Below are 22,786 nucleotides of genomic sequence, written 5' to 3'. Positions count from 1 at the left end.
TTATATCACATCCTAGATTGATGAGAAAGGTGCAATTGCTTCTAAAAGATTATTTTAAGGTCACCTGTATGCTTCAGAGCAGCAAGCTGCTGAAACACTAGTTTTGGCTGAGCTGCTCACGCTGATGGTCAGTATCAATTATCATTAATGACATTTGGCTGCTTCTTTCTCTCCTAAATCCTCTGGAAGCAATAGGGGTGTACTTAGATTTTCCTTACAACCTTTTCACATAGCTTCCTCTAACCTACACTAGAGGTTAGATTCAAATAATTTCAGAATGTGATAAAGATCAGACCATTTATATAACATTCTGATAGGTAAAACCCATGAACTGGAGAAGGGTGTACTTTCTTACTCCATAATATTTCAGTAGTACACAATGAGCTGTTTGAACAGCAGAGAGAGCTATTTATTTGGTTAATAAAACAAGTTTTAACAAAGCCAAAGACTGAAGGTATTAAAATGTATTTAAGAAGAGCATACAATTCATTGCCTGCATTGTTAATCTGAAACGATAGAGGCATGATGTGGTTGAGTAAAACCAATGAAATCACACAGGAGGCAAATCTCAGAAGATCATTTACTATACAAATCCCCAACGCCAACATAAAAAAACAATAAAGGGCTATTTGGCCATGCCCGACAGCCAGCTGAGCTTGAACAGAGATGGCGATGTTGTGTCCTCATCCTGATGAGCGAGCTGTCTGAAGAGACTGCCCGGCTGGAAGCTGTTCTCACTTCCTGCTGTGGAGGACTGAGGAGCCTGGTGGAGGAAGAAGAGAAGCATCATCATCTTTGTTGGCGAGTGTCACTTAAGCTTGTTTAGTGTTAGAGACACGTTCAATACAATCCAGAACAAATCAGGGAGTTACGAATGTAAGTCCATTCCTTCACCTTCCACCTGTCATGTTTGCTATAAAACCTTCTGTTCAGAAAGCTTTACAGCAACAACCAAACGAGTCAGAACAAGGTGACACTTTCAATGCTTCAAAGAGTAGAACCAGGTAACATAAGTCAGAAACCTGTATATGCAGATGAGCCAAAACAATATGCCCACTCACATAGGTTCAGGATTTAAGTCCTGGTTGTATAAAACTGAACTGAGAAGTGGATCCCTGTTTTCTTGGTAGGGCATGAAGGTTTAATAGCTAAAAGGCAGGTGGTCAGAATATTTTGGCCGATCAAAACAAATGAGCAATGAGTCAGATGTTACTGGTCAGATTAGGATGATTCCTGACTTGAACTGTTACAATGTTTGTATCCGGTGGTCCAATCATACAGGTTGCACCGTCTCTGTTGGTCTGTGAAACTATTCTGTTGAGTTTGATCAGAAGTTATTCTAGGAGCCAAAGCAGAGAATTTGACATTATGGATTCCAAGGCCATTCTACTGTTTCCAGCATGAGCCAAGATAAAAAATAGGAAGAATTAGTGAAGTGCACACACACTGCCATGGCACTAAATAAACCAAAACACACCCAGGCAGAAAGCCAATCTGATGAACTTGCCTGAAGGAGTCACTCTCAGAATCTCTGGGAAGAGAGACAGTGTGACAAACATCGCTTTACCCAAGTGGAACAAAAAACAACAATAACTCTGTGGCCGTCAGCAAATAAAAGTGTTCTCTCTCAAAACACACCCAGACCCAGAGCAGCCCAGGTCCCTGCAGCTACAGAACTTACCAGGTTCTGAGAAACGTCCGGCCCCCTGGAGGAGGACTTGGATTTCCGCGTGTTTGACATGCTGAGAGGCAATATTCCGAACCTGCAAAAGAAAAAACAGTCAGGGCAGGTGTTTAAGTCCAACAGTACCTACTGATCAGACACACCATTCTCTGCTAAATATCAAAGAAACAGACAAGAACCAAGAAGCAGTTATCATGCAATATCCGAGTGGAGTGAATTTCGGCTCTGATTGTTGATAAACAGGTCAAATACAGAAAGATCTGAACTTGTCATGAAATCTATCAAAACTTCAACACAAAGCCTATTTTAAGTCCATTAACAGGTTGCTATTTGATGCCCTTTTTTAGTAATTAAAGTTTAATTAAAGTCAGACAAAGATTAGAGGGGTTAAAATTTCACTTTTCCACACCCTATTCTTGATCAGCTTTGATACGATTCTAGACATTCGAGTATGAAACATTTGGCTGTTTGGGATCCTGAAACAACACAGTTCTGTAAATGGCATCTGATTGGCAGTTTGGTGAAGGGTTATTTCCAAGGCATCTGACATCCAGACATCTGTTTTAGTTTAGAATATATTGCCGAATCTGAACCGAATCATCCAAGAATAAATGAATTAAATAATTTGCTGTTTGTGATCAGTGATGCCTTAATTTCACAGCAAACAGAAACAGGAATTTCAGAAGGTCAAAAACCCTGAGTCAAGTTTTAAATCCAGAACTAAAATGCCTCATTATGTGATCTGAAATGAGTATATCTGTTAGTTAAAAACCAAAACCAAACTGAGTGGGAAAAACACTCGAGTTGTAATACAGCAAACCAATACTAAAGGTTATCAGTCACTGTAGAAAGCTGAAGTTATAGACATGTTGATTTTTTTTAAACATAACAGAATAAGAAATATAGGCTGGAAACTCAAACTTTTTCTATACACAGTTTTTTCTCTTTTCCTCCTTATCCTAACTTGAAATGATCAAATAGATTTCCATACTTCTGACAGTGCAGGAATCCTGGGTTAGCAACATGTGCTTTGACGCATAAATGGGAATAATTTCTTTAGCGTCTGCTGAATTTAAACTACAGCACATATTTTGTTCTTTTATTGCAACAGTTTTTGAAAAACAAACATTGAAATCGGACACAATCAGAAATGGCAGGTCAAACCGTAAAGAAACCCAGAAATCTGGATCAGCCAGTAAAAGCCTGAGTAGTCCATTTCTAACTTGGGAGAGAGATTAAAACACCTAACCTATTGTTTACTCATGTAAGCTCTGACCTGATCTGACTGCTGGCCAGTGGCAGAATGTTGTAAGGTTCCTGAGAGTTCACAGTGCTGCTTCGTGGGGCAAACTGCTTCTCAGAACCAGTCAGGAGCCCAAGCAGCACCTGAAATGCAGCATCACAAGAACGGTTACATCAGAACATCAGGCATTTCTTATGATTGCTGAAGACACAAATCTAAGAACTCCTGTGGTTTTATGTCAGCATCAGATTGTTTCATGTTTGTGTTGTGATGTGCGTGTGGCTGCAGAATACCGAGGTCCTCTGGGACAGCCGGTTGAGATTGGCATTCAGTGGAGGTGTAAAAACATCCAGGTCAAAGGGGTCAATGAAGCTTTCCAGCCAATCACAGATCTTGTGGAATCTAGAAAATAAACAGCAGTGTTTCAAAAGTTACCAAAACTCCAGAAATACCTACATCAAAGGGAGCCATACTGTGACCTACTGAATCCTGGGCCTAGGCTTTTTCTTATCCATGGTTGTATTGAGTTACATCCTCAGCTAATTTCCACTAAAAGTCCCAGGATTTAAATACTTGGGATTTTTTTTTGTATCCGGATAAACGGAATCCAAGGTAATTTGTGTGTCTTCAGTTTATTTCAATTAGCCTAATAACGTATTAGGAAGTTGAGAAAGAAACTGCACTACTCCTCCCGTCCAGTGGTGGTAGTAAAAAGAAACCAAAGACCAAACATGCAAAGCACGACCGAGAAGACAAGATGGAAAACATACAACTGCCTTTTTTGTTTGTGCTGATGTCCTGCCAGCTGCAAGGGCTTCCTACCTTGGGTCTTGCTGGGATCTAGAGGTCTTGCCCTCCTCCAGTCTGCTGCTCAGTGTGGTGTGGAGGTATCGAAGGTCGAACAACAACTGCAAGGCTCGGTTCTGAGTTATGGGGAGGACACCCTCCTAGTTAATGGGAGAAGAGAGAAATTCAAAGAAATTATCAAAGTTCTATCCTTTGCATCACCTCTCGTGCCGTTCCACTTTCCATGTCTTCTCAGCATTGCTACCACTACTGCAAGTTACCTTCTTATAGCCTCTTACCAGAGTATTCATTCACATCACAGCCACAAACTTTAATGTATTTTATTGGGTTTTCATGTGACAGACCAACACAAAGTAGTGCATACTTGTAAGTTGGAAGGTGAATGATGGTTTTGAAACTTTATAAAAGGAAAGGATGAAACATGTGGCATACATTTGTATTCAATCCCCTTTATACTAATACGTCTAAATAAAATTCTAGTTCAACCAATAGCTTCAGAAGTTGCCTAATCAGTAAACAGAATCCAGCTGTGTGTCTTTTATCATTACACTATAATTGATTTTCTCCTTTAATCTAAAAACCACGAGTCATTTCCCTTTGTCTCCACAACTATGCACTACTTTGGGTTGGTCTATCAAATAAAACCCAATAAAAATACTTGAGTTTATTTTTATTTTGTGACAGTAGGCAGACAAGAAAGAGGGGCAGAGAGAGATGGAGACATTTAGTATAAAACCAACTTTGAGCTTCCAAACATTTCTAACAAATTGTGATTGAGCATCACTCACTCTGTCCTGTGATTGCTCTGTGAGGAGGTCATAGTGATGCAGAGCTTGAACAAGACAGGCCTGAAGCAGCTCCTGCAGGGTCGGCCGGGGAAGGGCATGACCCCCCACTCTGTTGACCTCCACGCAAAGCTGGAACAGCAAAGACTGCACAAACCAAGATGGCTGCACAAGAATCAAGAGTCAGAGGGTTTCAGATGAAACATGAGTAATCAGAAACCCTACTTCATGCTGGTGTTGGACCTCTGACCTGAACTGGAAGACTGATTTTAGATGTGACGCTGTTCCCTGCTTCAGACTCTTCTTGGATCTCCAGATCTTCCCAACTTGTTGTAGTCGTCAGAATTGCACCAGCAGACTCTGTCAGCAAAGCTGCACCAAATGTTTCCACCAGCCCCTGTCAAAGCACAGCTTTAGTGAGCAACACATCAGGATGTTATTAAAGCTGCAGTGCTAGCAAACAATCAACGGTTCATTCCAGGTATGACTGAATAAGAGGATCTATTAGACTGTGGACTACATTTCCGACAGGTTCTGACTTTGGCAAGGGCGGAGCTCCAGATGCGGTAAGCTTCTATGCTGCAGCCAAGAAGCTCCTCCTTCAGCCCCGCCCACTTGGCTTGCACTGGGCTGACCTCTGTGGCAGCTTTGGATTTGCCCAGTTTCTTGCCCTGTCTTGGGGTCCCCTTTGCTGGGGCTTCCACTGTGCTCTGTTTTCCCAGGATGCAGTGCTTCAGGCTGGGACATAGTTCACCCACAGACTGGCACAACCTGGCCATGAAAAGGACAGAGCTGAGACAGGCTGGAACAGAGTCCAGTTCAGAGCGGATGGAGGAAAGAATATGGCGAACACAGGTCACACAGCCTGCACGGAGAGCTTCCTCCACTGCCGAGGAGTCCGTGTAGCGGTTAATCGAAGAGGAGTCAGGAGGTTGTGAAGAAGACACTGTGGCTGAGATGGAGTTGGATCCTGCCAAGCACAGAATGAGAGATGGATTTCACCAGTGTACTCGCTTAAAGCAAACTATGCTGATTTAACTGGATGCTTTTGATAGTTTAGAGCTGCTTTTCTCTGTATTTTCAGAGTACATAGATACGCTCTCGCTAGATGTTATTGTCCCACTCAAATATTGCGACCAAGCAGTCCTATTGTAATATTAAGATAATTATTGTGATTTCATATATTGTGCAGATCTAATCCCAGGAGTAAAACAATCACAATTTGATACCCCTTGAATTAAGCAACATAATTCAGGAATACCTGTGTCTTGGGAAGGAAGATAGTGCTGGAGGTCATCAAGCCTGGCTTTAAGCTTTGCATCCAAAGAGGAGCAGAAGTTCTGAACACAAGGTGTCAGTGCCTGTGTCTTCATAGCCAGGCCACTCCTCTGCTGCTGCTTCTGGCACCGCTGGGGCACATTGACCCAGGCTGCATCACTCAGCAGGTCCCCTGGAGTCTCTGACCACAGAAAGGAGGCCACATCCACCTCATACTGAGCACCAGAAATGGAGACAGGGTTGCTACCTGTGGAGGACTGGATGGTTTGGCCCTCTTGGTCCCTCACAGCTGAGGTGAGGAGCTGCACCGAGATTGTTGCAATGGCTTCTGTTTCCTCTTTGGTGATGGTCTTAGGAAATGGAAAGAAATGTAACATTTGACATTACATCAACAGGCCAATTCAGTGCATTAGACACAAATCACACATTCCAAATAATACGAAATAAATGCCTCAATGTTCTTGAAATTAGAGGAGAACACACTTGCAGGCGCTGAAGGAAGAGCTGTTGCAAGAAGTCCTCCCACACAGCCAGGGGGCGCCCTAGGAGCTGCTGACATACGTTACCCCAGTGCTGACTGATGGAGTCTGTGGATAAAAGATCCCAGACAGAATCTCGAATGGCCCCCAAACCCTTAAGACTCTTCACATAGACCAAAAGTGTCCCAACACCATGACAAATGTCCTGTTTGCAGCTGAGAACAGAGAAGTTGTTGGAAAAGCACCAATTAATTAATCTCAGATGAAGCATTAAGGAGCAAGTATTTAAATAAAAGCATCACAAAGACACTATCTTTAATGACAACTCTGTTATTAACAAGGTATAGGTCCTTACAAACCTTATTCACACCCCTAAACTTTTTAACAATTTTTACAAACTTCAATTTCTTTTATTGGACTTTTAAGCCTCAGACAAACACAAAGTAGCACTGAACTGTGAATAAAAGAGAAATTATATGTTGCTTTTAACCATTTTAACAAATAAAACTCTGAAAAGAAAGGTTCTCCTTGAGGGGCAGCACAGATCCAGAACTCAGGTGGGAGAATGCATTTATAGGACATCTATCAGTCACATATTCCACCTCCCTGGAATTTATGGAAGATTAAGAGGAAAGCCATTGTTAACAGTGATTCATAAGTCCCTCGCAGTTTGCCACAAGCCATGTCGGGGGCACTGCAAACATGGAGGAAGATGCTCTGCTCACATCACTCTGAAACACGATGGTAGCAGCATCATGCTGACGGGATGCCTCAACAGGGACAAGGAAAATGGAGTTAAATCCAAGACAATCCTGGAAGAAAACCTGTTAGAGGCTGCAGAAGGCTTGGGACTGTGGTGGAGGTCCACCTTCCAGCAGGACAACCACCCTAAACATACAGCCAGAGATACAATGATATAGCTCAGTGTGGAGGTTCCTCCAGCTATTTCTCAGTGTTATTCATTTATCTACACTACTGGTCAAAAGTTTTAGAAACACTTTCTCACTTAATGGGTCTCTTTACTTTCATGACATGCAGATTCTCACCAAAGGCAACAAAACTGGGACTGAAAACACAGGGAATTATATAGTTAACAAGAAATGTAAAATAACTCTAGACATTTTTATATTTTAGATTCTTCATAATAGCCACCCTTTGCTCTGATGACTGCTTTGCTCTCTTGGCGTTCTCTCCATGAGCTTCATGAGGAGGTCACCTGAAATGGTTTTCCAAAGAGTCTTGAAAGAACTTCCCAGAGGTTCATTGAGAGACGACCAAAGGTTAATATTTCAGTCATCACAGCAAATGGCAGCTACTGTAAGGAATCTAAAATAAAAACACGTTTAATGTTCTCTTGGGATTTTTTGTTTGCTACATAATTCCATATGTGTTCATTTACAGTTTTGATGACTTCAGTGAGAATCTACATACAATATAAATAGTCATAAACATACAGAAAACCAGTAAATAAAGGGTTTCTAAAACTTTTGACCGGTAGTATATATCTTCTTTGACACCAGCACATTTAATTATAATTTCACTTTATTTGTAATATTACTTTAAAACAGTGTGTTTGCTAATATGGGCACACGCGTTTGGTGAACAACTGTATGTATGTTTAGATCATTAAATGTCTCATTTTTGCTGAGTTTTAAAGAACTGTCCGGAGGAGAGGACTTTTTATGATGCCACCAGAAAGTGGAGGAATCACTCAGCTGCTGGAAGCAGGAGACTTGACTTTGTAGACACTACCAAAGACCTCTAAATTCTAATGATTGGAAACGTTTTCTGTTCATGTTCTTTTGTTGAAGTTTTAACATTAGTGTTGTTGTTATAATTTGTTGGCTTGAATTAGTTCCCCAGGTATATCTACTGTTTGTCTTAGTGTCCCCTCCCATTTCTTGTAGGCTAGCCTTTGTGCATATATTCTATTGTGTGTTCATTGTTAGGAGAGTTTTTGTAGTTTGTTGCCTTTAGTTATGTTTTTCTTAGTTGACATTTCATTTTGGGCCCTTCTAATAGAATCTAGAGCTATTTCATTTTCCATAGACTTTTGTTAACTATTTTCAAGAAAAATTAAAAAGAGAACATTTTTTTTTATCCCTTTGTCCTTCTGTTTTACGGCGTGGTCCCTGACACTCAGATCAAACCATATTCATGTTTTAGAATGGTCTAATCAAAGTCCAGATCTAAAAACCAACAGAATCTGTGGCAAGACTTGGAAGCATGGGATAAATTTCCACTGTTATGCTGATGATACTCAGCTTAATTTACCCATAAAGCCTGATGAGCCCAACCAATTAGACTACAGGCATGTCTTGAAGACATTAAAACCTGGATGACTTGAAATGTTTAAATTATAATGTTTAAATGTTTAAATTAACTTGAAATTCAGAAAACATAGATTGTTGTGTTTGGACCAGACGGTCTGAAAAAAAACAACTGCTTAGTTAATCACTTAATCTGGATAGCAATAGATTGGCCTCCGGTAATAAAGAAGCTTGGTGTTACTTTTGACCAGAACATGTAATTTAAATCCCCAATTAATCAAGTTTCTAAGATTTAGTTTTTTCACCTCTGGAATATTGCCAAAATTAGAAATATTCAGGAAATGTCAGGGAGTATTCCTCCTTTTCTTTCAGCTTTCCCTTTCAGAGGTCGTCACATCAAGTCATCGTCTCAATGTAACCCTATCTTCTTCTCATACACCCTCTGCCTTCATGTCCTCTTTCATAGCATTAATACATCTCCTCTTTGGTCTTCCTCTAGGCCTCCTGCCTGGCAGGTCCAACAAGGCAGGAGTTCCAGCTCGTCTTTCAGTGTTAAACACTCTCTCTCTCCTAGACATACAGTGGGGAGAACAAGTATTTGATCCACTGCTGATTTTGCAGGTTTTCCTACTTGCAAAGCATGTAGAAATCTTTCATTTTTATCATAGCTACTCTTCAACTGTGATTGACGGAATCAAAAACAAAAATGCAGAAAATCACATTGTGTGATTTTTAAGTAATTAGCATTTTATTGCATTAGATACTTATTTGATACATCAGAAAAACAAAACTTAATATTTGGTACAGAAACCTTTGTTTGTAATTCCAGATATCAGACGTTTCCTGTACTTCTTGACGAGGTTTGCAAACACTGCACCAGGGATTTTGAACAACTCCTCCATAAAGATCTTCCTCAGATCCTTCAGTCTTCGGGGCTGTCGCTGGTACATGGCCCCATCCATCCTCCCCTCAATACTGTGCAGTCGTCATGTCCCCTTTGCAGAAAAGCATCCCCTAAGAATGATGTTTCTACATCCATGCTTTATGGCAGGGATGGTGTTCTTGGGGTTGTATTCATCCTTCTTCCTCCAAACACAGCAAGTGGAGTTTAGACCAAAAAGCTCTATTTTGTCTCATCAGACCACTTCTCCCATTCCTCCTCTGGATCATCCAGATGGTTACTGGCAGACTTTAGATGGCCCTGGAAATGCGCTGCCTTGAGCAGGGGGACCTTGCGTGCTCTGCAGGATTTTCATCCATGGTGGTGTAGTGTGTTACTGGTGGTCTTCTTTGAGACTGTGGTCCCAGCTCTCTTCAGGTCCTTGACTAGGTCCTGCTGTGTAGTTCTGGGCTGATCCCTCACCTTCCTTATGATCACTGATGCCCCCCAAGGTGAGATCTTGCATGGAGCCTCAGAACGAGGGAGACTGACCCTCATCTTGAACTTCTTCCATTTTCTTCTAATAGCACCAATAGTTGTTGTCTTCTCACCAAGCTGCTTGGCTATTTTCCTGTAGTCCATCCCAGCCTTGTGCAGTTCTACTGTTTGATCCCTGATGTCCTTCCACACCTCCCTGGTCTTGGCCAGTGTGGAGAGGTTGGAGTTTGTTTGATTGAGTGTGTGGACAGGTGTCTTTTATACAGATAAGAAGTTCAAACAGGTGCAGTTAATGCAGGTAATGAGTGGAGAACAGGAGGGCTTCTAACAGGCCTGTGAGAGCCGGTTCACTGGTTGTTAGGTGATCAAATACTTATGTCATGCAATAAAATGCTAATTTATGACTTTAAAGAAAAGAAGAAAAAAAATCACACAATGTGATTTTCTGGATTTTTGTTTTTGATTCCGTCAGTCACAGTTGAAGAGTAGCTATGATAAAAATGAAAGATTTCTACATGCTTTGCAAGTAGGAAAACCTGCAAAATCAGCAGTGGATCAAATACTGGTTCTCCCTACTGTAGACATTGGCTGAGTTTCTACTGCCACTAACTGGATGTGCTCTCTTACAACTTCATGGACTTAAAAACTGTCTCAGAGTTTATCTGCTTAGCTGTGTTTCTCTCCTAGATGAGGCCACTAAAGGAGCTACTACTGACATTAACTTTTCACATTTCTTTAACATAGAACGTACTCCTGGATCAGCAGTTCTGTCTTCTGTGTGTTTGCTCTGTCTTCTCAAACCCCCAGTCGGTTGTGGCAGATGGCCGTTCACACTGAGGCTGGTTCTGGTTCTGCTGGAGGTTTTTTCCTGTTAAAGGTGAGTTTTCCTCCCCACTGTCTCTACATGCTTATCCAGGAGGAGTGAAGCCTGCAAGTCAGTGACTCGACGCAATCTGCTGGGTTTCCTTAGATAGAAAATGTTTAACCAATTTGAATAATAAACTGAATTTGACTACACTGTTTAATAACTAGGATCAATTGGAATATATGAACATGATTTGAAATAAGTATGATTTGACTGAATCGACTTTTTAAGACAACGTGTTTTGTGTTTTGGCGCTATATAAACAAACTCAATTTAACAGAAAATGAATTGCACTGTCTGTTGTTTTGTTACATAAAATCCCAACAAAATATTGTGAGGTTTGTGGTTGTAAGGAGACAACATATATAAAAAGGTGTATGAAAACTTTGGCAAGGTGCTGCATGAGGCAGCATGAAAAATGTGGAGAGCCCTCACGTATTGATCCACTGCTGGAGGGTGTCCCGGAGCTGCTCTGTCTGGATCGGCAGAGCTAGGGTGGGCTGAAACTCAGTGATGGATGGAGGCAGATACCTGAACCAGCTGCCTGTACTCCACTCCTCCTGTAGCACCTTTCTCCCTTTACCTGACAATACATGAGAATTATGTTGGAGACAATACATCGAAGAACATGATAGAACTTTCTTCAATTACCAGCAACTCATATGCACCCTTAAGGATCCATACAAACTAGGGTTGCACAAAATTTGGCAAATTTATCGTTCTCACAATGTACAAAATACAAGAATGGCGAAGAACCGCTTCAACTACAATAAATGTTAGCTTTATTATAAGTACCGTGTAGTCAGATTTTCTGCCTGTAATACATTTGGTGACACTTGTTGCAGCATAAAAATTTATAAAAAAGGTAAAAATGTGGAAAAGTCATTAAGAAAAAACAGCTAAGTTGTTTCAATACTACAACAACAGAAGCTGACCAGAAGTTACTTCTTCAATTAAACCTGGTTGTTGAAATGGAAATAATTAATTTAGTTTTATTCATTAGCTGGAAAGACGCATTATATGGGGTCTAAGTTTGCTAAGAATTCAAAGCAGAAAAACATTTATCTTGACTGAGATGTGTATAACTGGGCTAACTCTAGACGCACACATAAACATGAACAGTTTTGTTTAATCCGGGCCATCAGAACCAAGGAGAGCAGTAGGAAGACAGGAGGGGGTCTTGTTGTGTTAGAATGACACAGATGGTGCAACTCTGAGCATTTCATTATCAAAGAGACACTCTGCAGTTAGGACATTAAGCTGCTAGCATGTAGCCATTTTATCTACCGCAGATTTTACACGTTATTGCGATAACAATGTACGTTCTCCCCTCTGCTAACACTGTAGCTGCCTGTGATGTTTCCACACTGCTATCAGCAGACTATGAACACAGCATCCCCAGGCCCTTCTTCTGATCTCCAGGGATTTTAATCATGTCTCCCTGTCCTCCATTCTCCCCACATTCACCCAGTGTGTTACCTGCTGCACCAGAGACAATAAAACGCTGGACTTATTAGATGCCAACACCAAGGAGGCATACAGATAATCACCTTTCCTTCCCCTGGACGGCTCAGATCACAGCCTGGTTCATCTCCAGCAAGTACTGCACTGTTTGATAAGAGTAATTGGAATGTATGTACCCGACTTGAAATTTGTATGATTCGATTGAGTTGACTGTGTTAAGTGCCTTGATGACACGTGTTGTGAACTGGCGCTATAGAAATAAAACTGTATTAAACTGAATTGAATGATATAAACCCGTTGTACATAGTGGACCAGCTGTGACATGCACAGTGATGAGATGGTCTGAGGAGACTGAAGAAGCTCTGAGCGACTGTTTCAGCCAGTGTTGCCAGATCTAGCGAGAGAAACAAGTAACCAGCACTATGAAAACAAGCCCAAATGCCGACCCACTACACTGTAAAACAGGCCGTTTGTAAACAGCATAAATGTATAAAATTATTATGGCATTATATATAAGCAACAGCAAAATTACGCTAAACACTTTAACCATAAATATTACAAATAATTTAAATTCTTTGAATAACTTTTGAAGCCTGATGAAAAGTGCATTTTGCATACATAACAGCAAAATGACAGTATACACAGTCCATAAAAAACTTTCTTTAAACTTTAAAAGAAAAGCCACACATGAACCAACTCAAACAGGTCTAGGGTAAAACCATCTTCTTTTTTTTTCAGGAACCAAATATGTAAAAATTAGCTTAAAGCCTGGCACAGATGAAAAAGGTATAAAAATAGCATTTACCTGAACAACAATAAACTATTGCTATTTTCCCCACTTATGCAACTCATTGAGACACTGTCACTCTGAGCTCTGGCGTGTGTGTGTTAGCGGTCTGCAGGGAGGAGGCCTGAGTCTGGGGACAGGGACTGGGCAAATAAACTGAATCTGTACTTTAAAAGATTTGAATGCACCTACCCACTCCTCTGCCCTACCCAAATACACTAATCTGCTGCCACACACCACCCCCACCTCCTGTGTCCTGACACCCTCAGCTCCACCTTTCCCCATCCCCTCCCTTCTCGGGAAACCTCACCCTAAATATATATATATATAAAGACCAAGGCTTGTAAGGCTGCTGGACTTGTTGGTATCAGCCCCAGATTGCTCAGAGATTCTGTGGACCAACTTGGTGATGTACTACAGTACATTTATAACCTGAGCCTCAGTCTGGAGAAGGGGAGAGGACCCAGTTTACAACAACTTTCACCCCCTCTACGCTACTGCGGGTACTCTGAGCAGCTCCTTCAGCAGCAGGCTGTGGCTGCCACTGTGCAGAAAGGAACACTGCAGAAGGTCCTTCCTCCCATCAGCAATAAGACTACAATAAAAGCCTATAAATGTATCGCCAATACATACAAGTATTACCTCATTTATATCTCTTCTTTCTATGCAGTTACTGCACATATTTGTTGAAACTTTACTTTTTATATAAAGTTTATTTTTAATATTTAGAATTTATATTTTGTTGCTTTGCTTGCACTATTTGTTTTTTTAATTTATAATTTTCTTAAAATTATCATTCTCAATGTACAACTTTTTAACTCTGTCTTGTTGCTTCGACAATTTAATTTCCCCCTTGGGATATGAAGATAGTCTTATTACTTTCTTACTGGTTTTATATCTTCATGCTTCTATTTGCCTTTCACTTTAGTGTTTGTACACCTAAATTTCCTCACTGAGACAATAAAGCATATTTGTATTATATTCTATTTTACAGTATTTATTTATCACAAGTCATATTTCTAACTATACCAATATGCATATCACATAGTTTCCCAATATCATGCGGCGTGAATGAACACAGTTTTAGAGAGACAAGTGATGCCTAAAAGGTGCACCAATCCCACTAATGATGTGTTTTGGTTTACCTGTAGGAGTGGAAGAGGTTACATTCTCCAGGGTGGAGAAGAGCATACTACAGCTCAGGGCTCCCTCTCCTGGCCTGGGTACCCCCTCAGGAGGAATGTAGAAGACAGCATAGGCCTGGAAGAGCGTGGTGACCAGCAGTTCCACTAGACTACACACCTGAGCCTTGATCCCTGCACCTGGATAATAAACACTCCTATGAGTTGGTTCATCATCTCACATAAAACATGTTAAAAGTAATCATAAGCATCCTTATACCTAGGCTTCTTGGGCTGAAGAGCCTCAGATCTTGTGAAGGACAAATTTTAAAACACCTTAGTTTAGAATTAGATTAGAATTCCATATGTTTACTTGAAAATAAGGAGACTTGTTAGAATTTCTTCTCTATTTCAATAAGTCTACTGCAAAAAAACAAAAAAAAAACAGCAGTTTGGTAGCACACCGCAGCAGTTTGAGTACATGCACATGCTTGTTGACGATGTGTCTCAGCTCTGTGGTCATGCTGTCATTAGAGGGTCTTTCCTCAGCCAGAAGTAAGGCTCAGACTGCTGGAGCAGAACCTGGTGTCTCCTATTGCTTCAGTGAGGGGGAGGGGGTGTAGGATAATGTTTACTTGATCAGCTATTTATCACTATGCTGAGTTACTAAATCACTTCTAGGTCCAAGTTTAGTGACTGATCAAGTAAAACAACAACAAACAAAGCAATGGAAGAAAAACTGAGTGAATGAATGAATGGTTAAATATAAAATATTAATTTATACAACATAAACATTTAAATACAAACAACACTAATAACAATAAAAGCAAATTCTTTAACAAAATAAATTCTGATAATAAAGGTAGTTTAAAAAGCTTTGCAGTGAAAGAATACGAATCAGCTTTATTGGCCAGGACTGTGAGCACAAACAAGTAAACTGGCTTCAGTTTCAAGAGCTCACAGCGCACAGACATTAGGCATAAATATATAAAGTTTCGGTGAAATAAAAGTAAAAGTATTCAGAGATAAAACTGATTTTGAGGCTCATTTATATTGAAATTACAATAGGGATGGGTACCGAATTCAGTACTTTTATAGATACTGAATGAATTCCTTCGGTACTACTGAGCTCCGATTCACGTAGTCAACCTGTACCATGTATCGGTACCTGAACGCATCATTGTGACACTGAGGGAGAGGAAGAGTGGGCGATTTTCCATGCCGGACATGAGCGTAGCATTGCACGCACAATGGCGTAATGACGTCAGTAGCCGCTGCTACAGTCAAAGCATGTCTGTTAGGAAGCGCCCAAAAGTATGGCTCTACTTTACAAAATACGATGCAGATTACGCTTGCTGCAATATTTGTGATGCGAAGTGCAAGGCCAGTGGTGGGTATAGTTCTAATCTGAGGAAGGACCTGGTTCAAAACCAGATTTTTGTCAAGGCTGAAGAGACAATTTTCGTTAGCCTTAGATCTACGGTTACAACTCCTACATTCAGCACGGTCAGCACGCCTGGATCCGTTAGCGACTCATCGTCCAGCAACATGGCTGGGTTTTAAATTGCATCACACTACGTAGTCAGTTAAGGGTTTTAATGTTGAAGAAATGTTTGAAACATCTGAGATGTTACAATACAAACAGCTGGATGCTGTTTTGATATATTCATTAGTTTATATATTGAGAAATAAATGTTAAATTGAACATTTTTGGAGATTTTATTAATAAACGAATTAACATTTATTACCACATAAACACACACAAAAGTACCGAAAACTGGTACCGTTGAGTATCGATTCTCCGGTATCGGTACCGTATCTGTTCAGATGTGAAAAGGCACCCATCCCTAAATTACAGTGACGAGTTAACAAAACTAAAATTATTCAAATGTTCTACTTTTTAGGATCTATTCTGACAATGTCAGAGACAATCTAATTACAGGTTAAACACGTTGAAAGACGCCTAAGATCTAAATAGCAACTTTAGATGAGAGAAACTGAGTGAGCAAAGTTTCTGAGTTGAAGAGGAGCCTTTATCAGACAAAATGTAGTAACTGGGTCTATGATACATTTCTATTATCACAGAATGTTTGAGTGATTTAATGTAGCAGTTTTTCTCTCATTCACTCAGGCTGCTAACAGTAAGAAGCAAAGAAGTAGGATTAAACACATTTCTGTTTCCATTCAAAGACCCAGCATATAGGCCAAGGACTGTTACATGTCCTAGATTCATTTAATATGAAATTACTTAACATCTATCCAAATGCTCTATGAACATGTCAGTATTTCTGGGTTTTGCCATATCAGTATCAAACTCAGTCCGAGTGAGTTAGGGAAGACAGGTATGTATGGGTAAAGGGAAAATGGATGAATTTGCCCCCTTATGCCCCTCCTAGGAGTGACATGTCTTTAAAAGAGTTTTAGATTAATTGCAACAGAAACACTGGGAGATCCTAATATACTAGTTAAGCCCTCATGAAATACTGAGAGAAAAGAAAACGTCTGAACAATGCAATAAAAGATTTAGGTTTGATAGATGTCTGGCCGGCTTGGAACAGTCTAATCCCAGGAAACACTTTTTACTCATCACAGCATAGGATTAATTTAAGAATAGATAATTTTTTTCCATGTGTACTAGAAAGCTGCATATGATAAAGGACTAGAGAATTGGTGAAAGATGTTTCAGATCATTCTTGATCACTCTGACCTGCATAATGACCCCAGTTCTAGGAACAGATCTAAGTGAATATCTACAGTATAATGACAACAGTGAGCAAAATCCTTGTATATTATGGGATGCAGCCAAAGCTGCACTTACAAGGAAGATTATCTTCAGAACTGCTAGAATAAAAAGTGAAAGGCCCAAACTTTATTAACTTTACATGATAAATTAGGGATCTAGAACAGACAGACTGTACTGTACAGCAGATCAAATATTAAGCAAAGGAATAAAGGAGAATATTAGATTTATGATACTATGAAGCAGGTTATGAAGCTCTTCCAGTATTAAAAGACTACTTCTTGCCAGTCCAACTGAGATCCTCAACACATGCAGCACCAAGCCAGTAGGTAAAGTTCTCTTTAAAAGTTTGGGTGAAAATGGTCAATGATTACCGTCTCTAAAAGACATAAAATGATTGAGGTGGCCAGCCTATGATCCTGATTTTATGCCACCAGATACAGACAGTGGCTTTACTGCAGTATTACACCTATGTTTGTCATTACCAAAGGGTTTAGTTGTGGTGACCTGTATCAGGTCCAGATTAACAGGATTTTTATTGATATTTACAGCATCATGATTACTTCTCTAAAACAATTAATGGCTTCTGTCCAAGGGAAGTTCCAGATATTATTCAGATATCCTTGGATGCTTATAACTTAGGGAATAGCAGGAGTTGTCCAGTAAGTAAGCTGTACTGTAATACCGTAACATTGAGTAAGGACTCTACAAACTATGTTAAACAGAAGTCAAAACAGATGGGAACCCGACTGGGCTGCTGGAAGGAACCTGGAGAACTCATGGCTGATCTTGTCCAACCATCCATCCCTTTTAAAAGGATGCTGCAACAATTATTTCACAAACTGGGGGTATCTCTGTTAGTTCAACCTTTGCATCTCTAAACACTGATCCTACCCACACCCCTCTGAAGGTAACTATTTTGCACCAAAGGAACAGTACCATGTTGTGGTTGGTTCAACAGCTGATGGATGGAGGCTTTCCTAGCCAACAGGAAGTCAGCCACGGCCTGGCGTGGTGAGCTATCCTCCAACAGCATGGTGGACACCAGGGCCTCAGCGATAGCTTGGTCTGACACGGCCCGGCCACGCAGCAGAGACCGGCTCTCCAAGAGAATGGTTGACCTGTAGGAAGAGGCCATTTAATCGCTGGGGATTAGAAATGGACCAATAAATCTATTGGTAGATGGAATCTGACGATATTCAGTTTGACGTCCCCTGACCAGTGATAGCTCGATAGGAAACTCAAAAACCCAAAAAAATCTTCTGGTCAGTAAACACACCAAATCATGTTGAGCTAACCGTAACATTATTCAGTGAGGAAGCTGTTACTGAGGGACAAAATGTGAAAGCGTTTTAAGTATCAATGAGGTTTTCAATGATAAAGCCAGACTAGGAACTGAGATGTAAGAAGCTGAAAATGCCTGGAAATATCAGAGGATGTAATTACTTAAAAAATACTTTAAAAAAAATAGAGATTAGAAATCTCCACCATATCAGTGTGATCACTGGTCCTTTCCTATTTGTAGCATTGGGTAAAAAACCACTCTGAAGAAAGTTTGACCTTTTGACCCTTCAAGTACCTGAAGTGACCGGTGGTGGCGACTTGCCGGACCAGGATGGGGAAGCGGGTTAGGACAGGGCCATATTGCCCCCCTGTTGCAGCCTCCAGCTGCAGCAGACTGAGCAAGTGGCAGCACAGCAGGTACAGCCGGGTGGCTTGGAGGTACTGGGAGGCCTCCACAGCACTCCAGATGCGCTCTGGGATCTCTAGGAGGAGCTTGATCTGGGAGGCCATGGTATAGAGCTTCTCCTGCCACTGTCTCTGGTTCTGCAGCAGCACACACAAACAGGTGATGGTGTAAGGATCAGATCTCCAAACTGAGAAAACCATTTACTAAAACTCTTCTGTCAATCGTATGTTGTGACACGATTGATTTAATAACCAAGATTAAAAGACAGATATGATTTTTAGTTCGGAAAAGTTGATTAAAGCAGATTTAGACTGGATCACGTATGGACCTACAATAAGTGCAGCAGAGAGATCGGTACCTCCTGCCTGGTGCCTCCAACGCAGTTTCTGCCCTGCTTCAGCGTGTGACAGTACTGCTGCATGTCCTGGATGGACTCCACCAAGGTCTCGGAGCACTGGCGCATCTCTCCGATAGTGTCGGCGGCGTCGATCAGGTCCCGGTACCGCTCCCCGACCATCTGCCTCAACTCCTCCTTCTTCTGCTCGATCTCCCCGCGGACTTTGCGTTCGACCCGGCGGATCTCCTCGGTGCTGTAACGCTCGAACAGAGCTGTCGGGTCCTTGATCTCCGAGACCCGGAGAGACAGAACAGGGTCTCCGGCCATCATTCCTCAGAACAAGTTCAGCTGATGAAGAAAATGCAACCCGGAAACAGGTCAGGGTCACTTCCTGCTTCCACGTAGCAAATGTTTGTGACATAATCAGTGGGTTGTATGTTCATTGGTCTGCAGAGCTGTCTATCGAAGATTTCCCTTGAGCAACAATCCCTCCCACCGCATGCAAAGATAAATAAAACACTGATTTAGCCGCCAGGGGACGCTGCAAAAACCTTCAGCCCAGGAAAAATATATTCAAACGTTCATATTTGTTTGGATCATTTTCAAGTCTTTTAAGATTAAAATTAAAATAAGAATTTCAGTCCACATAGATGCAACCAGACTTCTCTACTGTACTCAGTTTTTATTATTAACAGCCAGCGTGAAATTGTACAATTTAAAGGTTAGCGCATGTTTCTTTGATTCCAGTTCTTCAGGATTGGTTGGCTGTACGTTTTAGATGCTTTGCTGCAACAGACTTGAACTTAATGAGTGGTTCATTAATATGCACCTGCAAAACTCAATGAACTGTTAGAATTTCTTAAAAATATATATATTTGCCCGACACCCAGCTTCTGGGTTTTTAAATGAAAAGCAGTTTTTAACTGATGATTACGTTTATTAAGGGAAAACACTTAATAAAGCTTAATAGTTGTTCTGCTGGAGCTTGCAGTCCAGTTGGTCGGTGTCTGGGCTGGGGTTCGGGTTCCGGCAATGCCGGCAATAGTCTGGCCTGGTGCGGTTTGCCTGTCTCCATCCCCGAAGGAAGGGGTCGCTCCTCTGGGGAATCGGTGCCTGGACTTGAAAGTATAGAGTATGTATGAGGAGCGTGAATGAGTGTAAAACATCTATTGTTGTGTGTCTTTACATTGGGTGTGTGGGTGTGAGTGCTTTTATGTGTAGGTATGAGGGTGGGAATGTGTGATGTGACTGTACTGTTTTTGTGTCAGGTTGGGTCTTGGGCTGCTCTGTCTCCTAGATCAGTTTAGGCCCCATCAAATGTGGGGTGTATTTCCTCCCTGCAACACTCCCTGCCGGTAGCTGGGGTCTCTGCCCACTGGTAAATTGGTGGTCCTTGGTGTCCGGGGCTGGGTGCTTTGGAGCGTGATGGTTTACTCTTGGGGGCCCGCATGCCGGGCCTGGGCCCCCTGGCTCTGTCGGGCCTCTGCTTGGAGGGTGATGTGCCCCGGGGTCTCGGGTCTTTGGGTTCATGGCTGGATCTGCTCCAATGTAGACGGCTGCCGATGGGGCCTGTGGGCTCATCAGTGCAACTCCCTGGAGCTTCTGCACCGTAGCTGCCCTCCTCTGCTCTTCTCTGGGGGGGTTACAGTAGTCCCAGCGGTGGTCCTCCTGGGTTTCCTGTGCTCTGGGGGCCTTTGGATGTCTTTAGGCCAGGTCTCCTAAATATCTGTCTCGGATGCGGCGGGCAGATTTGGGGCTCCTCACACTCCCTATTGCCTATATTTATGGAGAAACCTTATATAAACAGGTGCGCTCACATTTACACCCACAGGTTTCTGGATTCAGGTGTTAACACATACACAGATGTTTTATATTGCGCCGCAGTTACCAACAAATACATCTTACATTCATTAGTACCGTGCACTTTTTGGTAACATTGCTGTTGTTATATATGTTTCTGTAGGTGTAGAAGCACTCTTTTAGTATCTTGTATTCTCATCATCCTTCTTTCTCTGCTGTATTCTTCTCTCCTTCTCTCACTTTTTTGTTTTTGCCCGACCTCTCTCTCTTTCTTGCTTTTTTTCCTTTTTCCTTTTTTGTTCCGTTTCCGTGTTCATTGCAATTGAAATAATCCCAAAGCAGTGTCCAATAAAGTTTTTATATTGGCACCCAGACAAGAATTCTGAGTGCTACTCTGCCAGACAGGACAGGTTAAGAGAATAGAAAGTTATGAGAACATGAGAAGGATGAAAATGATTTACTAAGTGTAGATTTTACAAAATCAGCAGTAAATCAAGCACTTCAGAAATCAAAGTTCACAACGCCAGGGAAAGATCAGATTTGTTATAAATGTTGAGTTGTCTTAGTCATTTAAAGAGGTTTTATTGGATCTTTATAAGAAAGTTTAGAAAAATTGGGAATTACTACAGTTGAAAGAAGCAAAAATAGAATGCAAGCCTGGTAAAGATATTACAAAACCTGACATTACAGACCAGTTGCTTTAATATTTTATTTTTTACTGGATCACTGTCATGGAAAAACCTGAGATCTTCAACAAGTCACTGGAGCTGTGTGAGGCTTCCTCCAGCTTCAAACACTCAAGAAAGTACCCAAGAAACCCATCTCTGTCATGGTGCAAGGAGGTGAAGCTGGACCAAAATTCACACAGGAGGACAAAAGATGGATTATGGATAGTAAGAGGTTTTAATAACGATGACCAAAACTTACAGATGGCTGGACATTAAACAGGGCAATGTGGGGAACTACGAAACGTCCAGGAATACAACATGGAACAAGCGACTAAATCATGGAAACAAGCTTAGAACACTGAGGTAACAGTAGGTAACTGTTGGTCCTGGAGAAGAACAAAGAAACCACAGAACTTAAATACTGATGGGAATGCAGTGAGAACCAATGAGCTAGGAGGGGAACCAATCAGGAGAAACATGAAACAGCTGGTTGCCAAGGGCTGCACAATACAGGTAGAAAACTACAAATTAACATGATGAGCATGGAGAGCGGGGAGGAAACAAAGACGTAACAGGAAAACATCTAGGCAAACAATGATGGAACAAACGGACATAAACAAGAGTATGAAACTCAATTTATTTCAGTTACTCAATTCACTAAGTGAAACTAATTACATGCTGATTACATGATGTTTCCAAGCCTTTATTTCTGTTAATTAGAACGATTTTCTGCTTACAGTAAATGAAAACACTAAATTTAAGATCACAATATTACATCAGACCAACAAAAAACATTTTGAATACAGAAATGGTAAAATGGCCTACACTTGTTTTGCGTTTTATCAAGTCCAAGGACCCCAATGCGCTACAATCAATCATTCATCTACCCATTCATACACACATTCACACACTGACAGTGCTAGACCACATTGTAGCCACAGCTGCCCTGGGGCTGACTGGCAGAAGTGAAGCTGCCATACAATCAGCACCACCAAGCCCTCTGACCCCCATTAGCAGCCAAGGCTGGTCCCTGGAGGTGAGGGAGGCATCCAGGAGGCAACCGAAACAGATGCTCGAGCCACCTCAACTGACTCCTCTCGTTGTGGAGGAGCAGTGGCTCTACTCCAAGCTCCTCCCAGATGGGCAAGCTCCTCACCCTATCCCCAACATAAAGCCCAGACACCCTGTGGAAGAAGCTTGCATCCGGGATCTCATTCTTTCGGTCTCGGCCCAAAGTTCATGCTCATAGATGAGGGTAGTAACGTAGAACTACCAGTAAATCGAGAGCTTTGCCTTTTGGCTCAGCTCTCTCTTTACCACAACAGACCAGCACAGTGTCCTCATTACGGTGGCCGCATTGATCTGTCTGTCGATCTCCTACACCATTTTC

At 41.5% G+C, this 22,786-nt stretch overlaps 1 protein-coding gene across 2 annotated transcripts; it reads right to left on the bottom strand.

Annotated features, from left to right (window-relative positions):
• Positions 1-385: 385 nt before the first annotated feature.
• LOC124863696 (conserved oligomeric Golgi complex subunit 1-like) lies at positions 386-19,304 on the bottom strand. 2 transcript variants are annotated; one of them, XM_047358128.1, is made up of 16 exons: positions 18,950-19,304; positions 18,481-18,728; positions 17,841-18,022; positions 14,186-14,362; positions 11,225-11,372; positions 6,281-6,491; positions 5,781-6,147; positions 5,059-5,489; positions 4,770-4,916; positions 4,523-4,684; positions 3,750-3,874; positions 3,221-3,329; positions 2,961-3,070; positions 1,682-1,763; positions 1,508-1,531; positions 562-763 (listed from the first exon to the last, which is right to left on the bottom strand). In XM_047358128.1, exons 1-15 carry the CDS (start codon positions 19,256-19,258, stop codon positions 1,523-1,525), a joined length of 2,817 nt encoding a protein of 938 aa, XP_047214084.1. In that variant the 5' UTR covers positions 19,259-19,304; the 3' UTR covers positions 562-763; positions 1,508-1,522. The 2 variants fall into 2 exon arrangements, with proteins under 2 accessions (XP_047214083.1, XP_047214084.1); XM_047358127.1 differs by lacking the exon at positions 1,508-1,531 and having other exon boundaries at positions 386-763.
• Between the last annotated feature and the right edge of the window lie 3,482 nt (positions 19,305-22,786).

This window comes from Girardinichthys multiradiatus, chromosome Y (assembly GCF_021462225.1).
Source record: "Girardinichthys multiradiatus isolate DD_20200921_A chromosome Y, DD_fGirMul_XY1, whole genome shotgun sequence".
In the NCBI taxonomy this organism is placed as follows: Eukaryota; Metazoa; Chordata; class Actinopteri; order Cyprinodontiformes; family Goodeidae; genus Girardinichthys; species Girardinichthys multiradiatus.
This window is presented reverse-complemented; position numbering and strand designations above follow the sequence as displayed.

Bases quoted from the DNA above. Each gene is read 5' to 3' on its own strand.
- LOC124863696 (XM_047358127.1), bottom strand. From the start codon at position 19,258: ATGATGGCCGGAGACCCTGTTCTGTCTCTCCGGGTCTCGGAGATCAAG. The intron at 5,490-5,780 runs GTATTCCTGAAT...TGTGCTTGGCAG, and splicing joins TCTTCCTTCCCAAGACACAG to GATCCAACTCCATCTCAGCC. The intron at 4,685-4,769 runs GTCAGAGGTCCA...ATTCTTGTGCAG, and splicing joins AAATCAGTCTTCCAGTTCAG to CCATCTTGGTTTGTGCAGTC.